Source organism: Emys orbicularis, chromosome 24 (assembly GCF_028017835.1).
Source record: "Emys orbicularis isolate rEmyOrb1 chromosome 24, rEmyOrb1.hap1, whole genome shotgun sequence".
Lineage (NCBI taxonomy): Eukaryota > Metazoa > Chordata > Testudines > Emydidae > Emys > Emys orbicularis.
In genome coordinates this window covers 7,195,827-7,218,349 of record NC_088706.1, presented here as the reverse complement: position 1 = coordinate 7,218,349, position 22,523 = coordinate 7,195,827, and the positions used below count along the sequence as shown (strand labels likewise).

Genomic DNA, 22,523 nt, shown 5'->3' with positions numbered 1-22,523 from the left:
TGCCCGGGATGGTAGCTACTCCTTTATTATAGATCATGCCGTTATTTTGCGCCTTCTTCTCAGAGTTAGTATTTTAAACAATTTTGGTTATAATATATTTCTATAAAATCGTGAAAACAACGCCCCCCCCCCCCCGAGTAAGCGTTGGAATGGAACATTCCACCAGGAAGGAAGACAATTAATACCCACGCGCCAGCCAATCAGGAGCCACCCAGCACCTGAGAGGCTGGGATTGGCTGGTGAGCGGATGATGATGCTGTAGCAGGTATATTAATAGCTAGAGACACTGGGGCAAGGGAGGAGAGAGATGTTCATCGTTCCTGCATCGTTCCTGTGAATGGAACAGACCCCCGGGCTTGGGCCTTGTGTTGCTTCATTATGATGCAGAAAAATGTGATTTAAAAAAAAAAATCCATGTTCTTTTCACATTGGAAACTCAGGTCCTGTCTAGCCCTGTTTTTCCTGAAAGACTCTATGGAGAGCTGGGGAAAATCATAGGACGATAACACCCCCGTTAGCAAGGCAGCAGAACCTGATTGAGCGTGACGTGGAGGAATGTCAAGTGTGCTCTTCTCTTGCGGGTGCTCCGCGGAGGAGTCGGGGAAGTGGATTGGGAGCGCTCGTAGTCCTAACTGAATCTTGAAAGGAGAAAGCTGTGCTTTCCGCTAAGGCACCATGCTGCAGGAGGCAGTGGGGTGCAGTAGGCGGTGCCCTGGCCTGGGATTCAGGAGACCCAGGTTCAATTCCTGACTCTGCTGGGTGACCTTGGGCAAATCACTTCCTCCTTTTGTTTCCGCTTCCAACCTTTCTCTGTCCTGTCTATTTAGATTGGAAGCTCGTCTGTCTCTTATGTATACGTCCAGCACCTGGCACCACAAGGCCCTGACTTCAGCTGGAGCTTCTAGGTACACCCCTGTGATACAAATAATAATAAAAGGCTTCAGAAAACCAATGTTTTTAACACACCTTCCCCTCCCAATTCATCCGGTGTCACTTCCTTGGGGACAATCAGTATCCGACCGGTTCTCCAGTCATCCACAGAGCCTTCCAGGGGAGACAAGGCTTGCACAAACCAAACAATCCTGCCCCTCCCACCCCAGCAGCCTTGCTTCATCCATCATAAAGAAGCCCAAAGGCACAAGCCAAGGGTTGTCCTTGGCAGGTTGATGCGCCACACAGCTAAAATCTTTCTCCTCTTCTTGCTCTCCCTGTTTTCCCTGGGCTCCCGCTGGCGCAGGGCAGGACGGACTGCTCCATTCGCTCAATCCCCCTCCTCTGCCCGAGGCCTGCTTCCCAGCGCGATGGCAGCCATGGGGCACACTCGGTTTCCCAGAGGCGGACAGCGATGCCCTTCAGGAGACTGGGCACGGAGCAAGGCGAGGGCAGGAGCAGAGCATGCTGATTGGCTGAGAACCGCCCTGCCCTCCCCAGTGAGGCGGGCAGGGCTGTTGGCACCGTCTGGAGGCTGTTGGCTGGTGCCCGCAGGACCCAGCTGTGCTACTAAATAAATAACAAATGTCAGAATTTCAAGTAATGTCCTTGTTGCCACGCTCTCCCCAGCTCTGCCCTCTCCCGGCACGGTGACCAGCTCCGTTGTGGCCGCAGAGATCTCCCCGCTCCTCCCATGCTTTGTGCTGCCTGTCTCCGGAGTGGCACACGCCTCGGCAGTGGTTTAACTGAGGGTCCCGCCACTGGGGTTCTTGTGGGGTTGGGGTGGGGGGGTGTCGCCGGCTCCCACCAGAAGCACGACCAGTGTTTGGGTTGAATCCTTTGGAGATTCCCGGGGGTCGGGGGCGGAGGGGAACGGCACGGCTCGGCTGCCCTCCGGCATTGCTTTCGCCTTCCAGTTTTCCTACAGGGGTCGCCTTGCTCCTTTAATGCCCCTGGCACGTTTTACAGCACATCTGTCGGAAGTAGGTCCGGCTGCAGAACTTGAACTTCAACACCAGGGGGCAGTAGGCGACCTTGTTCACATCCTTGCATTCTGAGGGAGCCCAGAGGGAAAAGGGTTAGAGACCCCGCTGCGCACAGAGGGGGAGCCTAGTCTACGTAGGTAGGGTAGAGAATGGGCTCAGAGCAGCCCCCCACCCCCGAGCTGAACTGCCCCAAACTCCGGGAAAGTTTTGTTACCCAGGGCCCAGTCTCCAGGGACTGGCTGCCAAGCAGCAAGTGGGGTGAACCCCACACAAGGGCATGAACCGAGCTCCGGATGGTGAATCTTATAGGGAGATCAAGGCCTCTCCTCCCAGGGGTCCCACAGTGCTTGGCAGACTCAGCCGGACAAAGTGTACGTGTAGCAGCCACTTCACCCTCCACCCACTAGGGCGACAGGTTCAGCACTGACCCAGAGGGGAGAGCGCCCCTTACTGAGACCCCCCCCACACGCCCTGCAGCACAGACAGCGCCCCCGGCCCCATCCAAGGGGCCTGGTTCAGCGCTGACCCAGAGGAGCGAGCGCCCCTTACTGAGACCCCCACCGCTCCGTGCAGGGATACTGGGGTCAGCATGGACCCAGAGGGGAGATTTTGACCCCAGCTGTTAGCAATGGAGAGGATTTAGAGCTGAAGCTCTCTCTTCTGGAGCTGCGTGGCCAGGCCGGCCGGTACCTTCGGGGCTCTCGGTAGGTCCTGATTTGCACCTAGCGTCACACTGCTGCATGCCCGCAGGCTTCAGGTTCTCCCCGCAGTCGCCGGACGGCTGCCCAGTGTGGGTCAAGCACTGGACGGAGCGCCTCTGCTGGCCGAGGCCGCACTGCGCGGAGCACTGGGGAGGGGGACAGTGCAGAGTCAGACCTGCCCCGCAGTTCTTCTTTAACCACACACAGGGGGCTGGGCCTGGCGTCTCCCCGGGCTGGAGCCTGGCCAATGGGTTTAACCCAACCCTTGATGGCTGCAGATTGCTGCTTCCAGTTGGCTACAGGGACTCCTATGCACGCAGCTGATCACTACAGGCCAGCTGCCTTTATAGGCCTGATCCAAGCCTCCCGGCCCTCCCCCTGCAAACCCCTAAATAGCTGTTATGTTGGAGAGTCCAACCCTCCACCCCCACCCTGCCTTGCACTACAGAGCCCAGTTCTTGGTACGTTTGCTAATCCAGCCGCCCACCCCCCCATCAGTAACTGGGGTACTGCCTAGGCTGCGGAGGCAGAGACGGCCTGCCTGTGCCTGAGTGGAGGGAAGATCCATCAGCCGAGTTCCCTGGCTGGACATCCCTTACTGGTTGATAGCAGAACCCTTACTGGTTCGAAGGCTGGACTCCCGGGCTCTCGGGGAAGGGGCTGGGACGCTAAGGGGGTGGGGACACCAGCCGTGCCCTGGTAAATAAGGGTCCCCTTTGGGAAGGGAAGAGGAGCAGACCTAAGGGCATTCTCCCCTTTATCTGCCCGGATCCCACCTGGCCACGGCTTGGGGGCTCCTCATCCCACTTCTCCCCATTGCAGGGAAGAAGCAGGTGCTGAAACTTCAGGGCTGAGTGGGAAGAAGGTGCCCAACTGACTCCAGGAGGGGGCCTGGCGGCTGGGACACGAGCCAGCCTGAACGCTCCACCTACCCCGGGGAAGGGGGGGCAGGGAGAGGGAGCCCCAAAGGTGGCAAAGGAGCGGCTCCGAGCTCGCACAGGGAGGCGTTTCATTTGCCCAGCAGGCTAGTCAGCACAGGGACCCCAGTGACTGGGCAAGAGACAAGGCCTGAGCAGCTGGAGCAGGGCAGAGAGGAGTCCAAGGGGCATAGGCAGCAAACCCACGGAGTGCTGCGTGCGCCAGCCAAGCAGGGACTCCAGCCAGGCCTAGGCAAGACTGGCGCAGCCGACCAGGAGCCAACGCCCACCACTGCGCTGATGACCACCGGAAGCAGAGCGCTGCCTGGCACGCAGCCCTGTGTCTGTCTGCGGACTCCGAGGGCACGTCTACACGGCACGGCCGCGGCTGGCTTGGGCTGTGGGGCTGCTTAATTGTAGTGCAGATGTTGGGTTCGGGCTGGAGCCTGGGCTCTGGGACCCCACGAGGGGGGCGGGTCTCAGCCTGGACGCCTGCGTCTCGTCACTGCTATTTCGAGCCCCACAGCCGGAAGTTATTTATTGCAGCGTAGACGTGCCCTAGGAGCCAAATGGGGCCATATGGATATAGCGGCGGGCAGACATTGCTCTCAGGCGAACAGGTGCCTGCGGGCAAAGGGACTGGGGCGGGGCTGTTTGCTGCGGTCAGTCAGTGTCTGCCTCGCGGCCCTGGTACTTTAGCTTTTCCACACATGCTGCATTATTCAATTCCCTATGGTGCAGCACCCCCTGGTGGTCCCACCTGGGAAATCTCCTGGGTTCCCCACCCCAAGGCCGGGAACTCCTGGGACTCCGGCACGAGATCATTCAGTACCTCTCCCCATTCGCCAGTCACCCACCGCGGGGGCGGGCAGCGTCGCAGGTTGCATCTCATGTTGATCGGGGGCTTGGTGGTCTCTGGGCACTGCGAGGTCGGCAGGGTCGTGCTGTGGTCGCCGCTTTTGCAAAGCACGAGGCGGTGGCGGAAACCAGGCCCACAACTCGGGGTGCACTGCAAAGGGCAGGCTCAGATTTAAGGTGCACAGGGAAGAAAAGATACACTGATCTCAGGGGGTATGGAGAAGAATCTCCCCATTCCCTCTCCACCCAAGGGCATACAAGGTAAAGGTCTGAGCAACAGCAGGCCCCGTGTCCTTTGACACCCACGCATTTCAGCCTGCCAATGCCCAAGTGAAGAAGGCACCATGTCACCAAGATAATACTGAGTCCTGCCTTGAGTGCAGGGGACTGGACTAGATAACCTCTCAAGGTCCCTTCCAGTTCTATGATTCTAAGATCCCAACTTGGGGAGGCAACTATGGGTCATGCAGGTAACTTACAATGGCTGTGGGATCTCTTCCCTTAGCACAGCTGAGTTTGTGAGCTCAAGGCACTCCCATCCTGCTCAGCACTTCCTACCGGGCACACCCCAGGCTCACGCATGACGTTACACAGAGCAGGCGGGGTCCTCAGCTGCTGGAACGCAATGTAGTTCCAACTGACTTCTGCGCAACGACGACAATCCACAGCTCAAGCTCTGGCCCCGTCATTCCGTTTGGCCCCCGTCCCACGACTGGCAGCCTGCTGCATCTGATCGCTTCTCCGCAGGAGATACCACCTCTAATTCCCTCCTTCTGATCTCTCCAGTAACTCCAGAGAAAGCCAGTGGAAACTGAGAATTACCCTGGGCTAGTTTAAATACTGCAGTCAGGTCTCTCCAAGCTAAATGATCCCAGTTTGGCCGGGTCTCTCCTCTGCCGTGAGCACCTCCACTGAGATCAGCAGCAACATGGCCTAGAGGTTAGAGCAGCGGAGGCGTGGGATCAGGAGACTTGGCCGCTACTCCCCATCTGTCAGATGTGGGTAATGATGCCTGGCTAAAGCGCTTTGAGATTTCAGAAGAAAGGAGCTGTGTGTAGGGAGCCAGATCCTCAGCTGGTGTGGACGGGCGCAGCGCCACTGAAGTTGATGGAGCTACACCGATTTACACCCACTGAGCATCTGGCCCAGTAACTGTCAAGCATTAGCATCTTCGTGGCCTCTCCAAAGGCAGCAGCCTGACAACCGCTGAGCGGCTGCTGTGCTGAGGCACAGGCTCACTGTTTCCTTAGGCTCCCCCATCTGGCTGTGCCCCAGGGGTGGCGCTTGTCTATTTAGAGTGGAAGCTCTCTGGGGGCAGGGACCGTCCTTTCATTGTTTGTGGGGGGTCCTGGGCCGTGACTGGGGCTGCCAGGAGCTACAGTAATACAAAAATAAAATAATGAATAAATGACGCCTTCTTTAAATTAGGTGCCAGACAGGACCTTGCTTCGAAGGGGGCGGGGAGCTCTTCGACCAGAGTTTCTAAAGCGATAGCTCAGTGCCTTCGGATTTTCCCTTCTTGAGACAAGCCACTAAGCCAGCGAGCTTTCTCCCTCCTCGCTGCTTCGGCTGAGACTCCAAACTCATTTCACTTGGGGTCGTAACGGGCCAGGGACGTACTGACCCTCCGCGCTATCTTAGCTCTCAGAAGTCTGCTGTAACACTAGCTTGACAGGTCAGCTAATGAAGCCCCAGGCTTGCCCCTCCCAGCTCAGAGGACGTCAGAACTTAGAACTGGAAAAGGTCCCGAGAAGGACAACCAAAATGATTCAGGGGATGGAATAGCTTCCGTACGAGGAGAGATTAATAAGACTGGGACTGTTCAGCTTGGAAAAGGGACGACTAAGGGGGGATAGGATCGAGGTCTATAAAATCATGCCTGGGGTGGAGAAAGTGAATAAGGAAGTGTTATTTACTCCTTCTCATAACTAAGGCTGCGAGTCTGTCACGGAGGTCATGGATTCCGTGACTTTCCGTGACCTCCGTGACTTCAGCAGCCGTTGGGTGTGTGGGAGGGGGCTCAGGGCTAGGGGCAGGGGGTTGGCTGGTGCGGGGGGGGCGTTTACCTCGGGGCGAGGGGCTCCCCGGCCCCCACTGGCATGGCCCTGCAGCTCCTCCTAGGCGGAGGGGCCAGGGGGCTCCACGAGCTGCCTGCGCCCACAGGCCCCGCCCCCACAGCTCCCATTGGCTGTGGTTCCCAGCCAATGGGAGCTGTGCAGCTGACGATTGTGGCGGGAGCAGCGCGCGGAGCCCCCTGGCCCCTCCGCTGACTACGAGCTGCAGGGACACGCAGACTGGGTGGGGAGCCCCTGCCAGCCCCACCAATCTTCCCCCTCCCAGCACCAGTGGGGGTCCCAGGCTGTGTGCCACTGCCCCCCCCAGCACCAGCGGGATCCTGGGCCACCTCCCCCAGCACCCACGGTGCCCCCGGACCGCCCCCCCAGAGCACCCACAACCCCCGCCCAAATTTTAGTTAGGGGTATATAGTAAAAGTCATGGACAGGTCACGGACCGTGAATTTTTGTTTACTGCCTGCGACCTGTCCATGACTTTTACCAAAAATACTCGTGACTAAAACGTCGCCTTACTCATAACACAAGAACTAGGGGTCACCCAATGAAATGAATAGGCAGCAGGTTTAAAACAAACAAAAGGAAGTATTTCTTCACACAACGCACAGTCAACCTGTGGAACTTGTTGCCAGGAATGTTTTGAAGGCCGACATTATAATGGGGTCCAAAAAAGAACTAGGTAAGTCCATCAATGGCTCTTAGCCAAGCTGGTCGGGGATGTAACCCCACCCTCTGTGTGTCCCTAGCCTCTGACCGCCAGAAGCCGGGAATGAGCGACAGGGGATGGATCACTTGATGATTCCCTGTTCTGTTCATTCCCTCTGGGGCACCCGGCATTGGCCACTTTTCAAACATAGGATACTGGGCGAGATGGACCATTGATCTGACCCAGTCTGGCCGTTCTGACGTTCTTAGGACCTAATGCAGCCTAAGCGCTCAGCGTGGGGCAGACACCGTGAAGTCACCCAGGTTCCCACCCAGTGGCAAAGCCCCGTTAGGTCCCACCTAGTCCATCGCCCTGGTCCGTGCAGGACTGTGCCCTGCATGGGGCAGTACCCCTCCCCCAGTGGCACTGTAGGCCCTGGACAGCCTTGGCCTGCCCTAATGAATGGAGCGCAGCAGGGCCCAAGCTGTAAGGACCCAGTGGATTTCGAGAGCCTGTGCGGACAAGGGGCCCTTACCTCTGACCAGTCCAGAGCGGCCCATTCCGGGGGGCACGTTTGGTTATTGCAGGGCTCGTGCATCTTGGGCCGGGGTTGGGCGCAGGAGCCATCGTCCAGGATTTTCTCCTCGGTGGCAGCGACCTTCCTCCGGCAGACGACGCTGCGGGTGCGGACGCCCTCGTTGCAGCTCCGGCTGCATTCGGACCAGTTCCCGATCACCCAGCTGGGAAAAGAGACAAGCGCTGGCAGCTAGGAGCGAGGCTTGACCGTGGGCAGCCGTTGTCAGAGCCCAGCACTAAGAGCCCGCAGCCCTGGACTACATCTACACAGCCCGTGCAGCGAGCCTCCGAGCCCGGGGTGACGGACTTGGCTAGCACGGCTCGTGCTAGCCCTCTGAAAACAGCTGAGTAGCCAGCGCTTTGAGGTTGTGGCTCGGGCTGGAGCTCGGGTCCTGAAGCTACACAGCTATTTATACAAGTCCTGTAGCCTGAGGCTGTCACAGCGCCCCCTGGGCTGAGAGGCTGGCTCCCACAGGCTGTGTACACACACCCCGAGTCCGCCCCGGCCTTGCACGGACTGGCTCTGCACCGGTCATTTAATCTCTGCATGTCTCCATTTCCCCAAGTACAGCGGGGACAGTGACACCGACTTGCGAGGCTGCGTTTGTGCATGTTTCTAAAGGGGACGCACAGAGAAATGGTGCTAATATTGTGGGGAGAGGGGCCCCTGGGGGGGGGAAGAGGGGGCACAATGACTCCGGAGAAATGCCGCTTTACAGATGAACCACACACTCTGTGAGCCCATCCCCTGCACTAGTCTACTGGCTAAGGGCCCCGGACAGGGACTGGGGTTCTAGTCCTGGCTCTGCCACTGATCTTGGGCAAGTCACTGCCGCTCTGTGCCTCAGTTTCCGCCTCTGTAAAATGGGAACAATGCTATTGTCCTCCTTTGTGAAGCACTTTGAGGTGAAAAGCGTTGGATCTTATTATTAGTGACAGAGCGGAAAGATAACATAATACCACACCCTTGCCATCCTCCGACACCTTTCCTCTGGGGACCCAGTGGCGCCACACAGACTTTAGTGCCTTGCTGAGTATGATCATCACCCCCAGAGGTTGGATGCGACTCCACCCAGGAGCCTGTGGCCATGTCTGGAACAGATCAGCCTTTCTCCCAGAGGGAAGAAAGACGGGGAACTGAGTCAGGGGAAGAAAAAAGATGGGGGAACCTGCTTTGCTGATTCAGGGAGAGAGCAGGCACCAGATCCATTCTCCACCTCGATCCAGCCCTGCTTCTCCATCTGAGAACCCCACCGGTCGTTCCCCAGCCCAGCCGCCCCACGCCCTGTGATCTCCAGCAGCAGACACCCTTCCCAGCCCGGTGACCGCACTCACGTGGGTGGACATGGCTCAGTGTTGCATGGCCTCTGCTTCTCAGGTAATTTGGTTTCAGGGCTACAGAAATGGTTGAAGACTGTGGAGCTGTCGGCCTGTTTCTTGCATATGATGGACTGGACTTGGCTGCCTGCGGGGGAAGGGGAAGGGGAAGGGAAGAGAGAAATAGCTCGACCCTGGGTCCAGAGTTTAGAACCGCTCAGCACGCCCCTCGCTGGCTAGTCAGCAGGCGCGATGCACTGCCCAGCTGCTCACCCTGGGGCTACAGGAGGGCACAATCACTAGACAAGGATGCCCCTAAGTTTCTATTTAAAGCCAAGTTTTCCATCATCTCTACAATCTACAACACCGGACAGGGTGGGCTGAAAACTGGTAGGTCAGGTCAGGGCCCAGGGCAAAGTTTGTAGAGAAAACGTGAGGGCATTTGATCAAGGGGTTCCTGCACCCAGAAAAATAAAACGGTTTTGAAAGTTTTGTATCTCTTTTTTTGAGCAGGATTAGGGGAAAGCAGTGAGACGGCGGGGGGGAGGGGAAGGGGGGGCTGTCCTGCACTCCCCTTGCTGAGGACTGCTGCCCCATGCAAAACCAAGGCCCCTAACATCAAAGCTGAAAGATCGCTCAGCCTTGGTTTTGAAACTGCCTCCGTCTTCTTCTGAATATTTGCTCAGCCTCTCGCAGCCAGGTTCTGCAGACACCCCACAGAAACCACGGCTTCGGCTCCCACCGGAACGAGCCCAAAGGATTCTGGGAAGCATCTGTCTGAGGCGGACCAGTTCACAGATGCAGAGCGGGACCATTAGGCCAACCTCCTGCCTAACACACACCATTGAATTTCAAGTGTATCATTTCAACCCAGTGACCTTTATCAGCCACTCTTGGGATCCAGCCAAAGAACAACGTCCAGGATAGGTGACAAGACCTGTTGTCCATGCAGCCTTGTTGACTGACACTGAGTTGCAAGCGGTTGAGTGTGAGGTCCTAGTCTGAGAGCCCCATTAGACCAACATGGCTCCCAAAGCAAGTCCCTGTGCGTGGCGTCTTGTGCCTGGAAGTCAAGGGAGTTGCCGACACTACACCGCTACCCCAGCCAAAGTACAGTCAAACCTCTCACCCCCGGCACAGATAGCTGAGCATTTGGTCCATGGGGTGTAGTGCCAGGAGTACTGGGTCAAGGAGCCTCGGGTGATGGGCGCGTTGAACTTGTACTGAATCCCCTGCAGCTCTGCCCGCACGAGAACCTGTGGAGAAAGGGGCTGTCAGTGCATTGGGGCCAACGTGCCATCACAGCCGAGCGTGACCATGGGCCAGTCTCGTGCTGTGTCCCAGGACCCCCACCAGGCTCTCCAAGCTCTTCAAGGACTGGGAGTCGACTCTGGCCCGGCACAGCAGAGCAGCACGGAGGCGTGAAGAGCAGTGATCAGGAGGGACCACGGAGCCAGGGCAGCCAAAGCCCGATTTCTTTCCAAAGCCTGGCTCTGTGGTGTAATGGACCCTCCGCTCCGGAGCAGGGATCTGAGAAGAATTTGGCCCCTATGGTGTCCCTGTACCCCTGATTAGTGCTAACTCTGGTGCGTGTGTCCGGAAGGGGGGATAATCGATTGGGGTGGGTTAGCTGTGGCCAGGCAGGCAGGCCAGGGGGACAGAAAGGGCCGTTACCAACCATGACAATGAGAGTGGCATTGGTAGGTCCTAAGGCCTCCAGCGATTCGGGGTCGTCCTGAGATCTCCTGTAGTGGAACGTCGTCCCGGCGACGTCAAAGCGCCTGGGCGGGTCGATGGAGAGCTTCCCGTTGATGAAATACTCATCGTTCTCCCCTTTCAGCGCTGGAAGGACAGGCAAGGAGAGGGTCCTCAGTGCGGAGGGGACTGCCGGCTATTTCCCAGCGTGCACTGCTTCCCCCACCGAGTTAACGGGCAAAGCTCGGAGGCTATCGATTCTCTTTGAAAGCAGCTCTGTACATAGGCCCCCGGCCCCCTGAGCAGCTCTGCCATGGGAATCATGGGGCATGGCTTCTAATACACCCCTCACCATAGTATCTGGGCACTGCGATTTCCTTTCCTCCCCTCCCCCCCCCCCCGACACCATAACAATGCTTAGCCTGCCATCCAGTGCTCTTCAGCCACTGCTCTTCAACCACTGTCACAAGGTGGGGAAGTACCATTGTCCCCATTTTACAGATTGAGAAACTGAGGTGCACGCAAATTAAGTGACTTGGTCAAGGCCAGGGGCAGAGCTGGGAACAGCCCCCCAGTCTCTGAATTCACAGTCTATGCCTGAGCCATTGGACCACACTAAAGATGCCATGGTGGGACAGGGCTTACCAGCCATCGTGGTGGCACTAGGGATGGTAACCAGGGCAACAGCTTAGCACATGCCAGTTCATACGCCGGTAGTGTAATGAACGGTGGCCATAGGCTATACACAGAGACCCCAGCACTGCTGGGACCACACTCGAGATCTTCCAGGCCCGAAATGCAACTTCTAGAGCAGAGGTGGGCAAACTACGGCCCGTGGGCCACATTTGGCTGGCGGGACCCTCCTGCCCGGCCCCTGAGCTCCTGGCCTGGGAGGCTCGCCCCCGGCCCCTTCCCCGCTGTTGCCCCTTCCCCGCAGCCTCAGCGCGCCCCACTGCCGGCACAATGCTCTGGGCGGCGGGGCTGTGAGCTCCTGGGGCAGTGCAGCCTGACCCGGTCTCTGTGCTGCATGGTGGCGGCAGCATGGCCCAGCTCCGGCTGGGAGGCGCGGCTGTAGCACCGCCAGGCACCGGTGCTTCAGGCAGCGCGGTAAGGGGGCAGGGAGCAGGGGGGGTTGGATAGAGGGCAGGGGAGTTTGGGGTTGTGGTCGGGAGCGGGGGTGTGGATAGGGGGCGGGGCAGTCAGAGGGTGGGGAACAGCGGGGTTGAATGGGGGCAGGGGTCTCAGGGGGGCAGTCAGGAAGGAGAGGGGGGGTTGGATGGGGCGGCGGGGGGCAGCCAGGGGTGGGGGTTCTGTGGGCAGTCAGGGGACAGGGAGCGGGGTGTGTGTGGATGGGGCAGGAGTCCCGGGGGGGGGCCATCAGAAGGCGAGAAGCGGAGGGGAGGGGGGAGATAGGGGGCAGGGGCCGGGCCATGCCTGGCTGTTTGGGGAGGCACAGCCTCCCCTAACCAGACCTCCATACAATTTCTGAAACCCGATGCGGCCCTCAGGCCAAAAAGTTTGCCCGCCCCTGTTCTAGAGCCTGTGCTAAAGGAATGGCGAGTGAGCAGCTGGCTGTTGTAGTTGCACAGGACGGTCACTAGAGGGAGACACAATCTCTCTCTCTCACACACAAAGCCCGCGTGTTCAGGCCCGCGGTTAAGTTTTTCACGGTTGCACACTCGTTGTTGTTAACGTGCTCTTTCCCATGATGCTTTGGGGGCAGGCTGGATGGTCCCGCATTGGTGAGAAACGCAGGGGACACTCGTTCCCCTCCAGGCTGGAAATCTCACGCGCACAGCCCGGACAGGCAGGCCCTGCAGGGGACTGGCCGCAGGGAGAGATGCCGGCTGTTACTCCGGGGACAGAGGCAGGTTTGGGTCGTGCCTTTCCACAAGTGTCCCAGCCAGGCAGGCCCCATTAGAGGAGGACGTAAATTCCCAGCCTGCCCCTTAGCCAGGCTCATTCCCGGTGACGTGAATGATGGACTGGAAAGACTAGGGGAGCCCCGCTCGGTCCGACACCAGGGCAGACCCTGAATCAGCACCAGGGAGCTGGCCCGAGGGGTCCCTTGCCCAGTCTGGCACCAGCGCAGGCCCAGCCATGGTTCAAGGTGACCTGCCAGGTGAGGTGAGGTTTACATTCCCCTCCCTTCCTCTCCCCTTGCGGTAATGGCTGCCGATCGCTTCAGAAAAGCAACGAGGCAGAGTCTGGCTGGAAAGCCAAGCGAGGCGGCTGGTTTTGAACCCCCAGCCGAACACGCCGGCTCCGAGGGAAGTGCCAAGGAGCCGGGGCCAGCGCCGGGGCGTGGGGTTGGTGTCGGGTTACGTTGCTGAACGGAGGCGGAGCCGCGGCGAGACAGGGGGGCGTCTACGCCACACACCAACACCCCACCGGCCCCGAAACAGCTCCCCCATCGCGCCCTGCAAACCTCGCCAGGCACCGCCCCTTTGCCAGCCGCTACCACCCCTGGGGAGGGGGAAAAGCTTTTCTCAGTGGTTAGCTACCGAGTGTCGAGAATACTTCCCCCTACTGCCCCTCAGGCTGGCACCTGGAACCCTCCCAGCACCCCCCCCGGGGAGATCTGCCAGGCAGGTCTTGCCCACACAGCACCCACAGAGAGGGGCGCCTTGGCACTCACTAAACAGGCATGTAACTGGGATTTCACTGGTGCTCCATCGTGACTCTCCCTGTCCCCCAGTGTCACCCCTGGGCTGCAGACCCTGCTGTCTTCTCACCCAGGTAGTTGAGAGAGAGATTCAGCTCCCGGATATCAATGTGCACCGAGCCCTTGGGGATCCAGATCACCTCCTTGTAACCTGGAAGACAAGCCCAGGGCGTGGGGTTAGCAGGGAAACCTGGCCATGCTGGGATCAGAGAGACTGCAGGGGGCAGCCTGGGGGGGGGGGGGGGGAAGGCCACCTGAGCCCAGCGCAACTTGGGGGGGGGGGAGGAATCCTGAACCCCACCAACGGAAATCAAGTCGAGGACCCCAGCATAGCCCAGAGGCATATCCGACCCCCAGTGCAGGGAGCCCACGGGCATATCCAACCCCCACCTCGGGGAGCCCACAGGTGTATCCGATGATCCCTCCCATCCCGGGGAGTCCATGGGTGTACCCGACATCCCCCACCCTGGGGAGCCCACAGGCGTACCCGACCCCCGCCACCCCTCCCGGGGAGCCAATGGCTGTATCTGACCCCTCCATCCCCAGGAGTCCATGGGTGTACCCAACATCCCCCACCCTGGGGAGCCCACAGGCGTACCCGACCCCCACCACCCCACCCCAGGGAGCCCATGGGTATATCCGACCCCCCCATCTCCTGAGATAAAGGCACTGAACCAGAAGAAAATGAGCGGCAGGTATATCAAGCCTCGCCGTGTCCCAGCTGGGCCGGACGCTCCTTACCCCCCTCGGGAAGGGACTGGTTGAAAATGCCTTCGATGGTCTCGCAGGTACTCCCGTCTCCCCCACACACGCGGCACTTGTCCTCCTTCAAGTCCGAGCCGAGGACGCGGTCGCAACCCACGTGCTGGAGGGAAAGAGCCCGGGGGATTATCTGCCTGCAGGGGGCGCTGGCCTCCAACTGACCGGCCCTCCCGACGGCCATTCTGGTATCACGTGCGGGAGGGTTCAGACTTCCCCTTTGCCTCCATTTTACTCCTGCCCCCTACCCCTCACAGCCGTGGGGGCTCAGCATGGCTCCCCGTCTTTCTGCCACCCCTGGGGGATGGCAAGAGAAAGGGGCGTGAGCATGGGGCCCGAGGGCGAAATCCGCCTCTCCCCATCCGTGCCCCGAGCGCCCAGGGGGAAGGGCTGAGCGTGTGTGTGTGGGATGCCGTGATGGAATTCATCCTCCCTCCTGGGGGGGTGGGATTCAGTGCATCCCCCCCATACCTGCGAGAAGGCTCCTGGCACATGGAGCTTCGGGATCTCCCTCTCCAGGCCATTTGGGTACGAGGGGTGCCCCCTTTTCCCTTGCACAGCCCTGCCACAGGTTTTGTGCTGGCCCTCCACGGCTGGCTGGATTCACCCCCCGAAGCAAATGCCCCAGATCTCTATGGTCCTGCAACAGCTAATGCCGGCCCCAGGCTAGCGATGGGGCGACGCCAAGGCTCAGGTGGAGGAGCCCCTGCCACGTGCCGGCGCTGGCCTGGCTATCTGGAGGGCTTGGCTCACGAGAGGAGGCTCCATGCTCCTCCCTGCCTCCGGCCAGGCTGGGCCCTTCGCCCTTGCTGGGGCCTGGACCTCCCGCTGTGGGCGCAGGGTCAGGCCAGCGCATCTCCGGGCCCCGATGCTGAACGCTCATCGGCTGGAGGCGGAACGTGCAGCTGCCCCGAGGGAGGATGAGGAAGAGGGAGAAGGCGACATTTTCAAAGGGAGGAAGGAGGAGACGCCATGTGCTTGTAATCAGCAGCCCCTGTGTGACGGGCTGCTTCCTGCCAGGCTTCCACCGTGCTCTGGGGTCCTTCACAGCACAGGTCCCAGCAGCTGGAAGGGACAGGCTGGGCCTACCTCCAACTTCCCAGAGACTCCTGCTCACGTAGCAATGCCCCCTCAGATCCCGGAGGGACTCTCAGGCCCCTTCAGGTCCTTTAGACCTTCCCCAGAGCTCTTGAGGGCTTTGCTTGTCTCCTCAGGGCAGCGTGCGGCGCTACCTTCACGGCCACCCACTGACGTGGGGGAAGCCTCAGGCCCTGAGCCTGTCCCACGGTAATGCTAAGCACTCACAGCGCCCTCCCGGGCAGGGGACGTCAGGGCTATTGCCCGCACTCCGCAGATGGGGAAACCGAGGCACGAGAGGTGGGCTCCAGGTCACAAAGAGTCAGCAGCAGAGCTGGGGCCTGGGCCTCATGCTGAGTCCATGAGCCCCCGGGCAAGTGGGAGAGTAGCTGGCTCTGCTCTTTCACTGCTGTGCCGTGAGCTGCTCTCCCCACCGACAGCCAAGGCACACGAGAGGGGCCTGCAGAGCGCAGGAGAGGGTCTGAGTGCCGGCAGGGGAGCCCTCGCCTCATCCCAGCTCCCTCCCCAGCACCCCCCGACCTTGGCACTTACCTTGCACTCCCCATTGACACAGATGTCATTGGAGTCCTGCCGGCAGGGCGTCCCGTCCACCACGGCCGCTGCCCGCTCCGTGTAGAAGTTGAAGCCCTCGGCCAGGCAGTTGAGAGAACAGGATTTCACGCCCCCTGCCAGAGAAAAGGAGGCGGTTCCACCTGTTCCAGCGCAGCAACAGCCAGAGGAGCGATGGCGAGGGCCCTACCAAATTCACGGCAGAGCCGCCGCCAGCAGCAGCGCAGAAGTAAGGATGGCATAGGATGGCCCACCCTTACTGGGCACCACCTTCAGAGCTGGGCGCCCGGCAAACAACCGCCGCTATCTGGCCGCCCAGCTCTGAAGGCAGCACAGAAGTAAGGGTGGCAATACCGCAACCTCCCTAAAATAACCTTGTGATCCCCCTGCAACTCCCTTTTGGGTCAGGACCCCCACTTTGAGAAGCGCTGGTCTCCCCCGTGAAATCTGTATAGTGTAGGGTAAAAGCACACAATGGACCAGATTTCATGGCGGGAGACCAGATTTTCACGGTCCGTGACGCGTTTTTCATGGTTGTGAATTTGGTAGGGCCCTAGTCATGGAGCTTCCCCCCCAGCCTCACGCCCTCCACTCTGTGCCTGGCCTAGGCTGCTCCGAGGGGTCAGGAGGCCCCACTGCCAGGCAGCAGGTTCAGAGGAGCATCAGGCCTGCTCACTGACTACCCTGTGGGGCTTTGGGGCAGAGACAGCCCCCTGAGGGCGCCGTCTCCAGCACGCCTTCTGGGAGCAGCCACTCCGGCCTGACAGGCTCTTCTTCCTCCGGGCTCGTACCGCACAGCCCCCAGCTAAACCCCCGGCCACTGGACCAACCTGCCTACTCACAGGTGGGTCTGATGTACACCTCGGGGCTCAGAGGTGCTACACCCCCCCCCACGCTGAATTCACACCCCGTGACCCCTGCCTGCCAGGGGTAGCCTCCCTAGGGTAGGCGGGCCTGAAACTTTCACAGGATGGGAGCCGTGGAGCCGGGGGAGAAGATGGAGGGGAGATGGAGGGGGAGGTCAAAGGCAGAGCAGGGAGCAGGGGTGATGCTCACCATTTTAGTTCTCGAACGCTGCCCCCCAGCCCCGCTCCCCGCCTTGGTAAGGAGGCTGCACAGTCATGAAACCACCACCCAGTTCCATCCTCTTCAGCTACAGGTGCAGAAGGGCTCCGAAGGGCAGGGCAGGGCAGGGCAGGGCAAGGATATTGGACCATTCGCAATGGCGGGGAAAGCAGCTTGAATGTGCTGCTTAGAAGGGAGGAGAGAGGGAATCCCAGGGGAAGCGAATCCCACACTGCAGAGAGGGGTTCCCTTCCTAGCTCGCTCCCTTCAGGCCCCAGGGTGGAGGTCTTTAACTGCCCCTGGGGCATGAGCCCAGACAGCCATCAGTGCGAAGTTCCTGGAGCAGGCCTCGTCTGTAGGGCAGGGGGTAGGGAAGGTGGGGTAGTTAAGAAGAACAAGATGGTGACATTCATCCCCGTGGTGAACCATCAATATTTCTGAGCCCAACCTAGCTCTCATGGAAATCACTGGCAAAACTCCTATGGGCCAGCAAAGGGAGCAGGACTGGGCCTGACGCAGATACTGTATTGTGTGTCATTTGACAAGATCTCAACCTTCAGGGATCGGCTGACCATCTGCCGGTGACTGGAAGGTTGTACCCTGTCTCCTACTGACTATGGTGCATTATGATTTCTCCTGCACCTTCTTCTGCAGCATTGGGACTGAGCAGGGTAGCAGCAGGAGATCTGAGGGATTTTCCCATGAGATTCAATTCTGGAAGAAATTGTGGCAGAAGAACTTTCATCCAGAGAACAAATTCTGAGCCAAGTGGCAAGGTTAGACCAGATGGACTGGCAGAACCCAGGACTGACTGGACCAGTGGCCTCACTCCTCTGGTAGTGCACGGAGCCAGGATGCTGGTCTAGACTACATGAGTGATCCTAAACAGCCTAGCAGGAAGTGGGAGATCAGTGAGAGGGACGAGCAGGTCCGATCTGTTTTGGAAGAAGGCTGCATATGGGACTAGACTGATGGCAGAAGCAGATTCCTAGCGTTTGGGGACAAAAAGAAGAGGCGCATAATGGCTAGAAAACAATTTCTCTCTCTTCCCCCCCCGACTGGATCTGTGCTTGAAGCGTTCACTCAGTATTGCAGTATCCTAAGGGAGGTCAGCAACGTGTAGGAGACTCGGGCGGAGCGGCATCCCCCAGGCCTGGGACCCTGGCAGCTTCCTCATGGTACCAGCGATGCTCATGAGCCATTTGCTGGAGCTCTGAACCACCTAGCTTAGTGAGAACCTCAGCAACTGAAATCTGCAAGTCGTTATTGCACATCAAAGGGGCAGATGGAGGGAAGCTGCGTCTGGGAGCCTGCAAGTTCAGTGAAAGCAGATGGAGGGGGAAGGAAGAGGGAAGTCAGACGGGGGGACGTTAGAGGGGAGTTCAGTGAGCTCTGGGCAAAGCAGTTGAGAATGATGACGGGGCTAGGCACTTGGTGAAGGGGGTTGCGTTATCCCTGACTCTCTGAGAGCCAACGGCTATCACCTACCGAAACTCTTTTGCTTTGACCTCCCCTCTATCCTTGAAGGATGTTGAAAGATGCTGGACTGACAGTGCTACAGTCAAATCACAGGCCAGGGACAATATGGGCAGGAGCCATACACGCTTCTCCTTCATGCTCACCACAATGTGTCTCGACGCTGGCTTGGGGGATCCTTTTGAAAGGATTAATAATATATTGAGACTATACCTATCTCATAGAGCTGGAAGGTCATCAAGTCCAACCCCCTGCCTTCACTAGCAGGACCAAGTACTGATTTTGCCCCAGATCCCTAAGTGGCCCTCTCAAGGATTGAACTCACAGCCCTGGGTTTAGCAGGCTACTACTCAAACCACTGAGCTATCCCTCTTCCCCAAGAAGAAAGACTCCACGGCCCATTGAATCCTCAGCTTCCTGCCTGAACTCACCAGGAGTGGTGATAGACTGTCACACCGACTCCCATCCACTGGGCACTCCACTGAGGTCACCAACTCATTTCACGGAGGCCACCAAGCAGCCATCAGCTGGGCAAGGCCTTTAGGTGGCTACGCCCCTTGGGTGGATTTGAACTTGTGACTTGAAGGTCAGAGGTTCAACGTCCCACCCTCTAGCCCTTGAGACAGCTGGGCTTCTGCTGCTAGTTTATTTCTCTTGGCCGCAGCATCCCAAAGCTCCTGTGTCCGAGAGCTCCTTTCCTGAGAGTCATCAGTGTACAAGACAAGTCTGCATCCTGTTACTCAACATATTTTAGTGCCAGCAGGTGGTGGCTTCCCACGAGGACAGGGACTAGTGATTTGGGCTAAATTCAAGGGCTCAGTGGCTGCCCAGGCCGGACATGACCACAGGAGCACCTTTGACTGGCCTTTACTGAATTTATTTGATACCCTTGTTTGTCTTACTCTTCTGACTTCCAAACAAAACCACCCCAACCCTTGCAGCCACTCCTCCGCCAGAACCTCATTCTCCTTCCATCCCCGAAGCCTCCCACCATTTCTGCCTCTGGGACGGCTTCTTTACAATGAGGTGCCCCATGCTGCCTGCCCTACCAAGGGGAGGAGAAGTCACTGCTCTGTGGAACGATGTTGTATCTTAAATAATACAGCCGAACCCTGGGCTTTTCTGCCTGCCGCTGCTGTGTCTGGAGCACGCCTGTCATTGAACTGCACAGAGATCCTGAGAGGTGACAATTCAGAAGAGCCCATCAGTTTGTCCAAGCAGGTTAATTGCCCCTGGTGTTCTCTAGGTTAAATCCTGTCTGCCATCTTGCTTCAGAGCTGGTTATTTTCAGAGGTGTCACTCCTGCCCCCCCAGCATCACCTCCTAGTGACAGACACAAAGTCAACCCTGCCTGCGGATCCTTCAGCCCCAGACAGAGCCACTCGCTTTCCTGTTGTATCCATGTCTTGAAGGGAGCCTCTCGTTTCTTCCATCACTTGACCATGGGACTGAATACGTAACAAGGTGGGACCGAGAAACAGCCAGAGACTCAGCGGTCTCATTTCAGGACTTGCAAATGTTTCTTTAAACTGCTCCGCTTATGCAACCCCCTTTCCCCTCCCCACTTCCCTTCCTTCCTTGTCTTGGTCTCCCCTGCAGAAGTGAGACCTCCCGCCCCGTAAAGCAGCTAAATCATGACACAGCCTTGCTTCCTCCCCCCTCCCTGTCTCCTTCTCCATTTCAGCAGCTGTGGGGTCCTCTTGCTGTTTCCTATAATACTCTCTTATTGCTGCTGTCCTATGTTCAGCCTACAGCAGCCCAAACGCCTACAGCAGCGACCGGCCCAAAGCGTAACCATCACGGGCTCAAAAAAGCAGCCAACACGGAAAATGGGAATGAAAAACGTACTATGCCGAAGAGGGAAAAAAGGGATCAGGGGTTGGTGGCGTGAAGGCCAAATTCCTTCCTTTGCCCTGGCTTTGTTGCAGCCCCTACAGGAATGGTGCAGGGCGTAAGAACTCGGGAGAGAGGGAGGGAAAAGCTGGCAGGTGTGAATCCAGCTCTGGGGGAGGCTCTGGAGTTTCCTCCTTGGCTTCTCCACATTACAGCCCAGGAGGATGTTTTTTTTCCTTTTCCTTAAATCCTTCAGAATTCAACCTTCTTTCCAAGTGAAATCAGCAAATAGAGAAAGCGAGCGAGCGAGACCTCCAGCTGAGGCCAGCACAGTCTGGCTCCTAGCAGGTCAATCAGGGGTAAACTCCCCTTAGGCTCACTTGCCGATGGAACACCAGCATCCTGTGTCATGTCTTGGTGGTGGCGATGTGCAAAGGGATGCCAGCCAGCGGGCAGGCAATCTGGCTGACCAGGCTAGTCCACTCAGGTGACTGTGAAATCCCAGGCCTCCCGGCCTTCTGCTAAATGTGCACGGCTTATTTATTTTATCTGATGGGAAAGTAAAACTGGAAACCGTTTGTTTTGATCTACTGGGTCGTAACCGGTTAGGCAAATTAACAACCCTTTTGCTCAGATCAATGGGCAAGATGCCCCAGTTAGAAGGGAGCAAGCCGGCTTGGGACACTGCATGGGAGAGAAGGGGAGATCTGCTCACCGGGGTGAATTCTCCGGGATAAAATGGAACAGAAGATCCTACAGTGGTTGTCTCTGCCCTTTCCCTGGCTGCTTGTACCAGCCACCCGCTATGGTTATATGCAAATACCAAGCAGTTAGTGTCAAGTTGTGCCACATCCCAAGAAGTTTGTCTTGTAGATAAGGGCAGCGGACAAGGAGTCAAATCACTGCCTATATGTGTCTCCCCTCCTGCCCTTGGCCTGTCCTGTCTGTTTAGATGGTGAGCTCCTTGGGGCAGGGGCTGTCTCTCACTCTGTGTCTGGGCAGCACCTGGCACATGGGGCCCTGATTTAATTGGAAGCCACTGACACACGCAGAACAACAGTTCACCCAGGGACCACGATGCCTCCCCGTGGCTATGATGCATCCCCCTTTATGCCTCACACTCTGGGCCATCCCATGGTTCCCTATGGCTTGGGCTCCAGTGTGGAGGGATCACCTCCTTTACAAACCGACAGGCTGGAATGAAGTTGCTTGGTTGAGGGGGAGAAGAGCTGCTTTGCTGAGAGGAAGCGCATCTTGGGTACCTCCTGGAGCCCGCTCCCTGCCAAAGCCCAGGATGGCCCAGGGTCTGAGAAATCTCTCTGTGAGCAGATGATGGTTTATTGGCACCTTCCCCTGGCCAGCTGTTTGGCGGGGGATTTGAGAAAGGCTTGCAGCTGGGAGAGCTTTTCTTTAATAAAAAAAAAAAAAAGGGTTTTAAGTGCAAGGGAAATGGAGAGAGAAACCTCCTCCCACACGGTTTTCTGCCTCACTCACTCATGGCCTCATCCAGAGCCCACTGAGGTCCCCGGGAGTCTTTCCGCTGACTCCAATGAGCTTTGGATCAGCCCCTATGCATGCTGCTCGGCGAAGGCTTCCCAAGCTGTATTTGTCCAAGGAAGCTCACGGCAAACAGGCTGCGCTCCTGCAAATCAGTGGCAGCACCGGCCGGGATCCCTGCGCAGCCTCCAAGAGAACTAAACAAACAGGCCACGAAGCAAAGCCACTCGGCTCCTTTCTAAATAAGCCAGAAAACAGGGAGTTCTCTGCAGCCTTCTTGCTATTGGCATTAGCCGCATGCATCCCGGTCGTCCCCCTTCACACACGGACGGTCACTCCTAGACCACTCTGCCCCAGCGCGGGCCATGGAGCACAAAGCCTCGTCCCTTCTCCCTCAATGCCCGTTTATAGTATTGCAGCGTTGGCAACTCCGGTTTCGGTTCGTGCAGTACAGACACAAGGCAGAAGAGCCAGCCGTCCAGCGGGGCACAAACAAGCCGCCGCTAAATGGGGAACGGCTCTGCGGCTGGGAGCCGATTCGGATCACCCCGGCCGTGGTGTAAACCCCATTGGCGGAGTTACTCCGGATTGACGGCTCCGATTCCGGTGGTGGTTTATGTATTTGGTTTCTCAGCGGATGGAAGATTTAAAGAAAAGAAAACATGCGAGCTGTTGTGCAAAGGAACTGGTCCCCGATGGCTAGTTTGTGGGCTGCTGCCAGGCTACATTCTGCTGTGATCATGTAAACAGCAGGGCCAAGCCATGATTGTATTTGGCTGGGGGAACGACTGAGCGCAGCAAGAAGAGGTGCCAGCTAGGAAGTAGGTGGCAATGGCCCAGCCTGGCTCTAGGGGGTGCTGTGCTGCTCTGTAGATACCATCAT

At 58.1% G+C, this 22,523-nt stretch overlaps 1 protein-coding gene across 1 annotated transcript in view; it reads right to left on the bottom strand.

Annotated features, from left to right (window-relative positions):
- Positions 1 to 1,874: 1,874 nt before the first annotated feature.
- The window catches only part of ADAMTS10 (ADAM metallopeptidase with thrombospondin type 1 motif 10), an 84,730-nt gene continuing 64,081 nt past the window's right edge, over positions 1,875 to 22,523 (bottom strand). The window contains exons 15-24 of the mRNA XM_065422129.1: positions 15,752 to 15,885; positions 14,105 to 14,228; positions 13,434 to 13,514; positions 10,682 to 10,845; positions 10,133 to 10,259; positions 9,022 to 9,151; positions 7,646 to 7,850; positions 4,367 to 4,543; positions 2,607 to 2,763; positions 1,875 to 1,984 (exon numbers count right to left, since the gene is read on the bottom strand). Coding sequence (XP_065278201.1) covers positions 1,875 to 1,984; positions 2,607 to 2,763; positions 4,367 to 4,543; positions 7,646 to 7,850; positions 9,022 to 9,151; positions 10,133 to 10,259; positions 10,682 to 10,845; positions 13,434 to 13,514; positions 14,105 to 14,228; positions 15,752 to 15,885 — 1,409 coding nt within the window. The remainder of the gene's footprint in view (positions 1,985 to 2,606; positions 2,764 to 4,366; positions 4,544 to 7,645; positions 7,851 to 9,021; positions 9,152 to 10,132; positions 10,260 to 10,681; positions 10,846 to 13,433; positions 13,515 to 14,104; positions 14,229 to 15,751; positions 15,886 to 22,523) is intronic.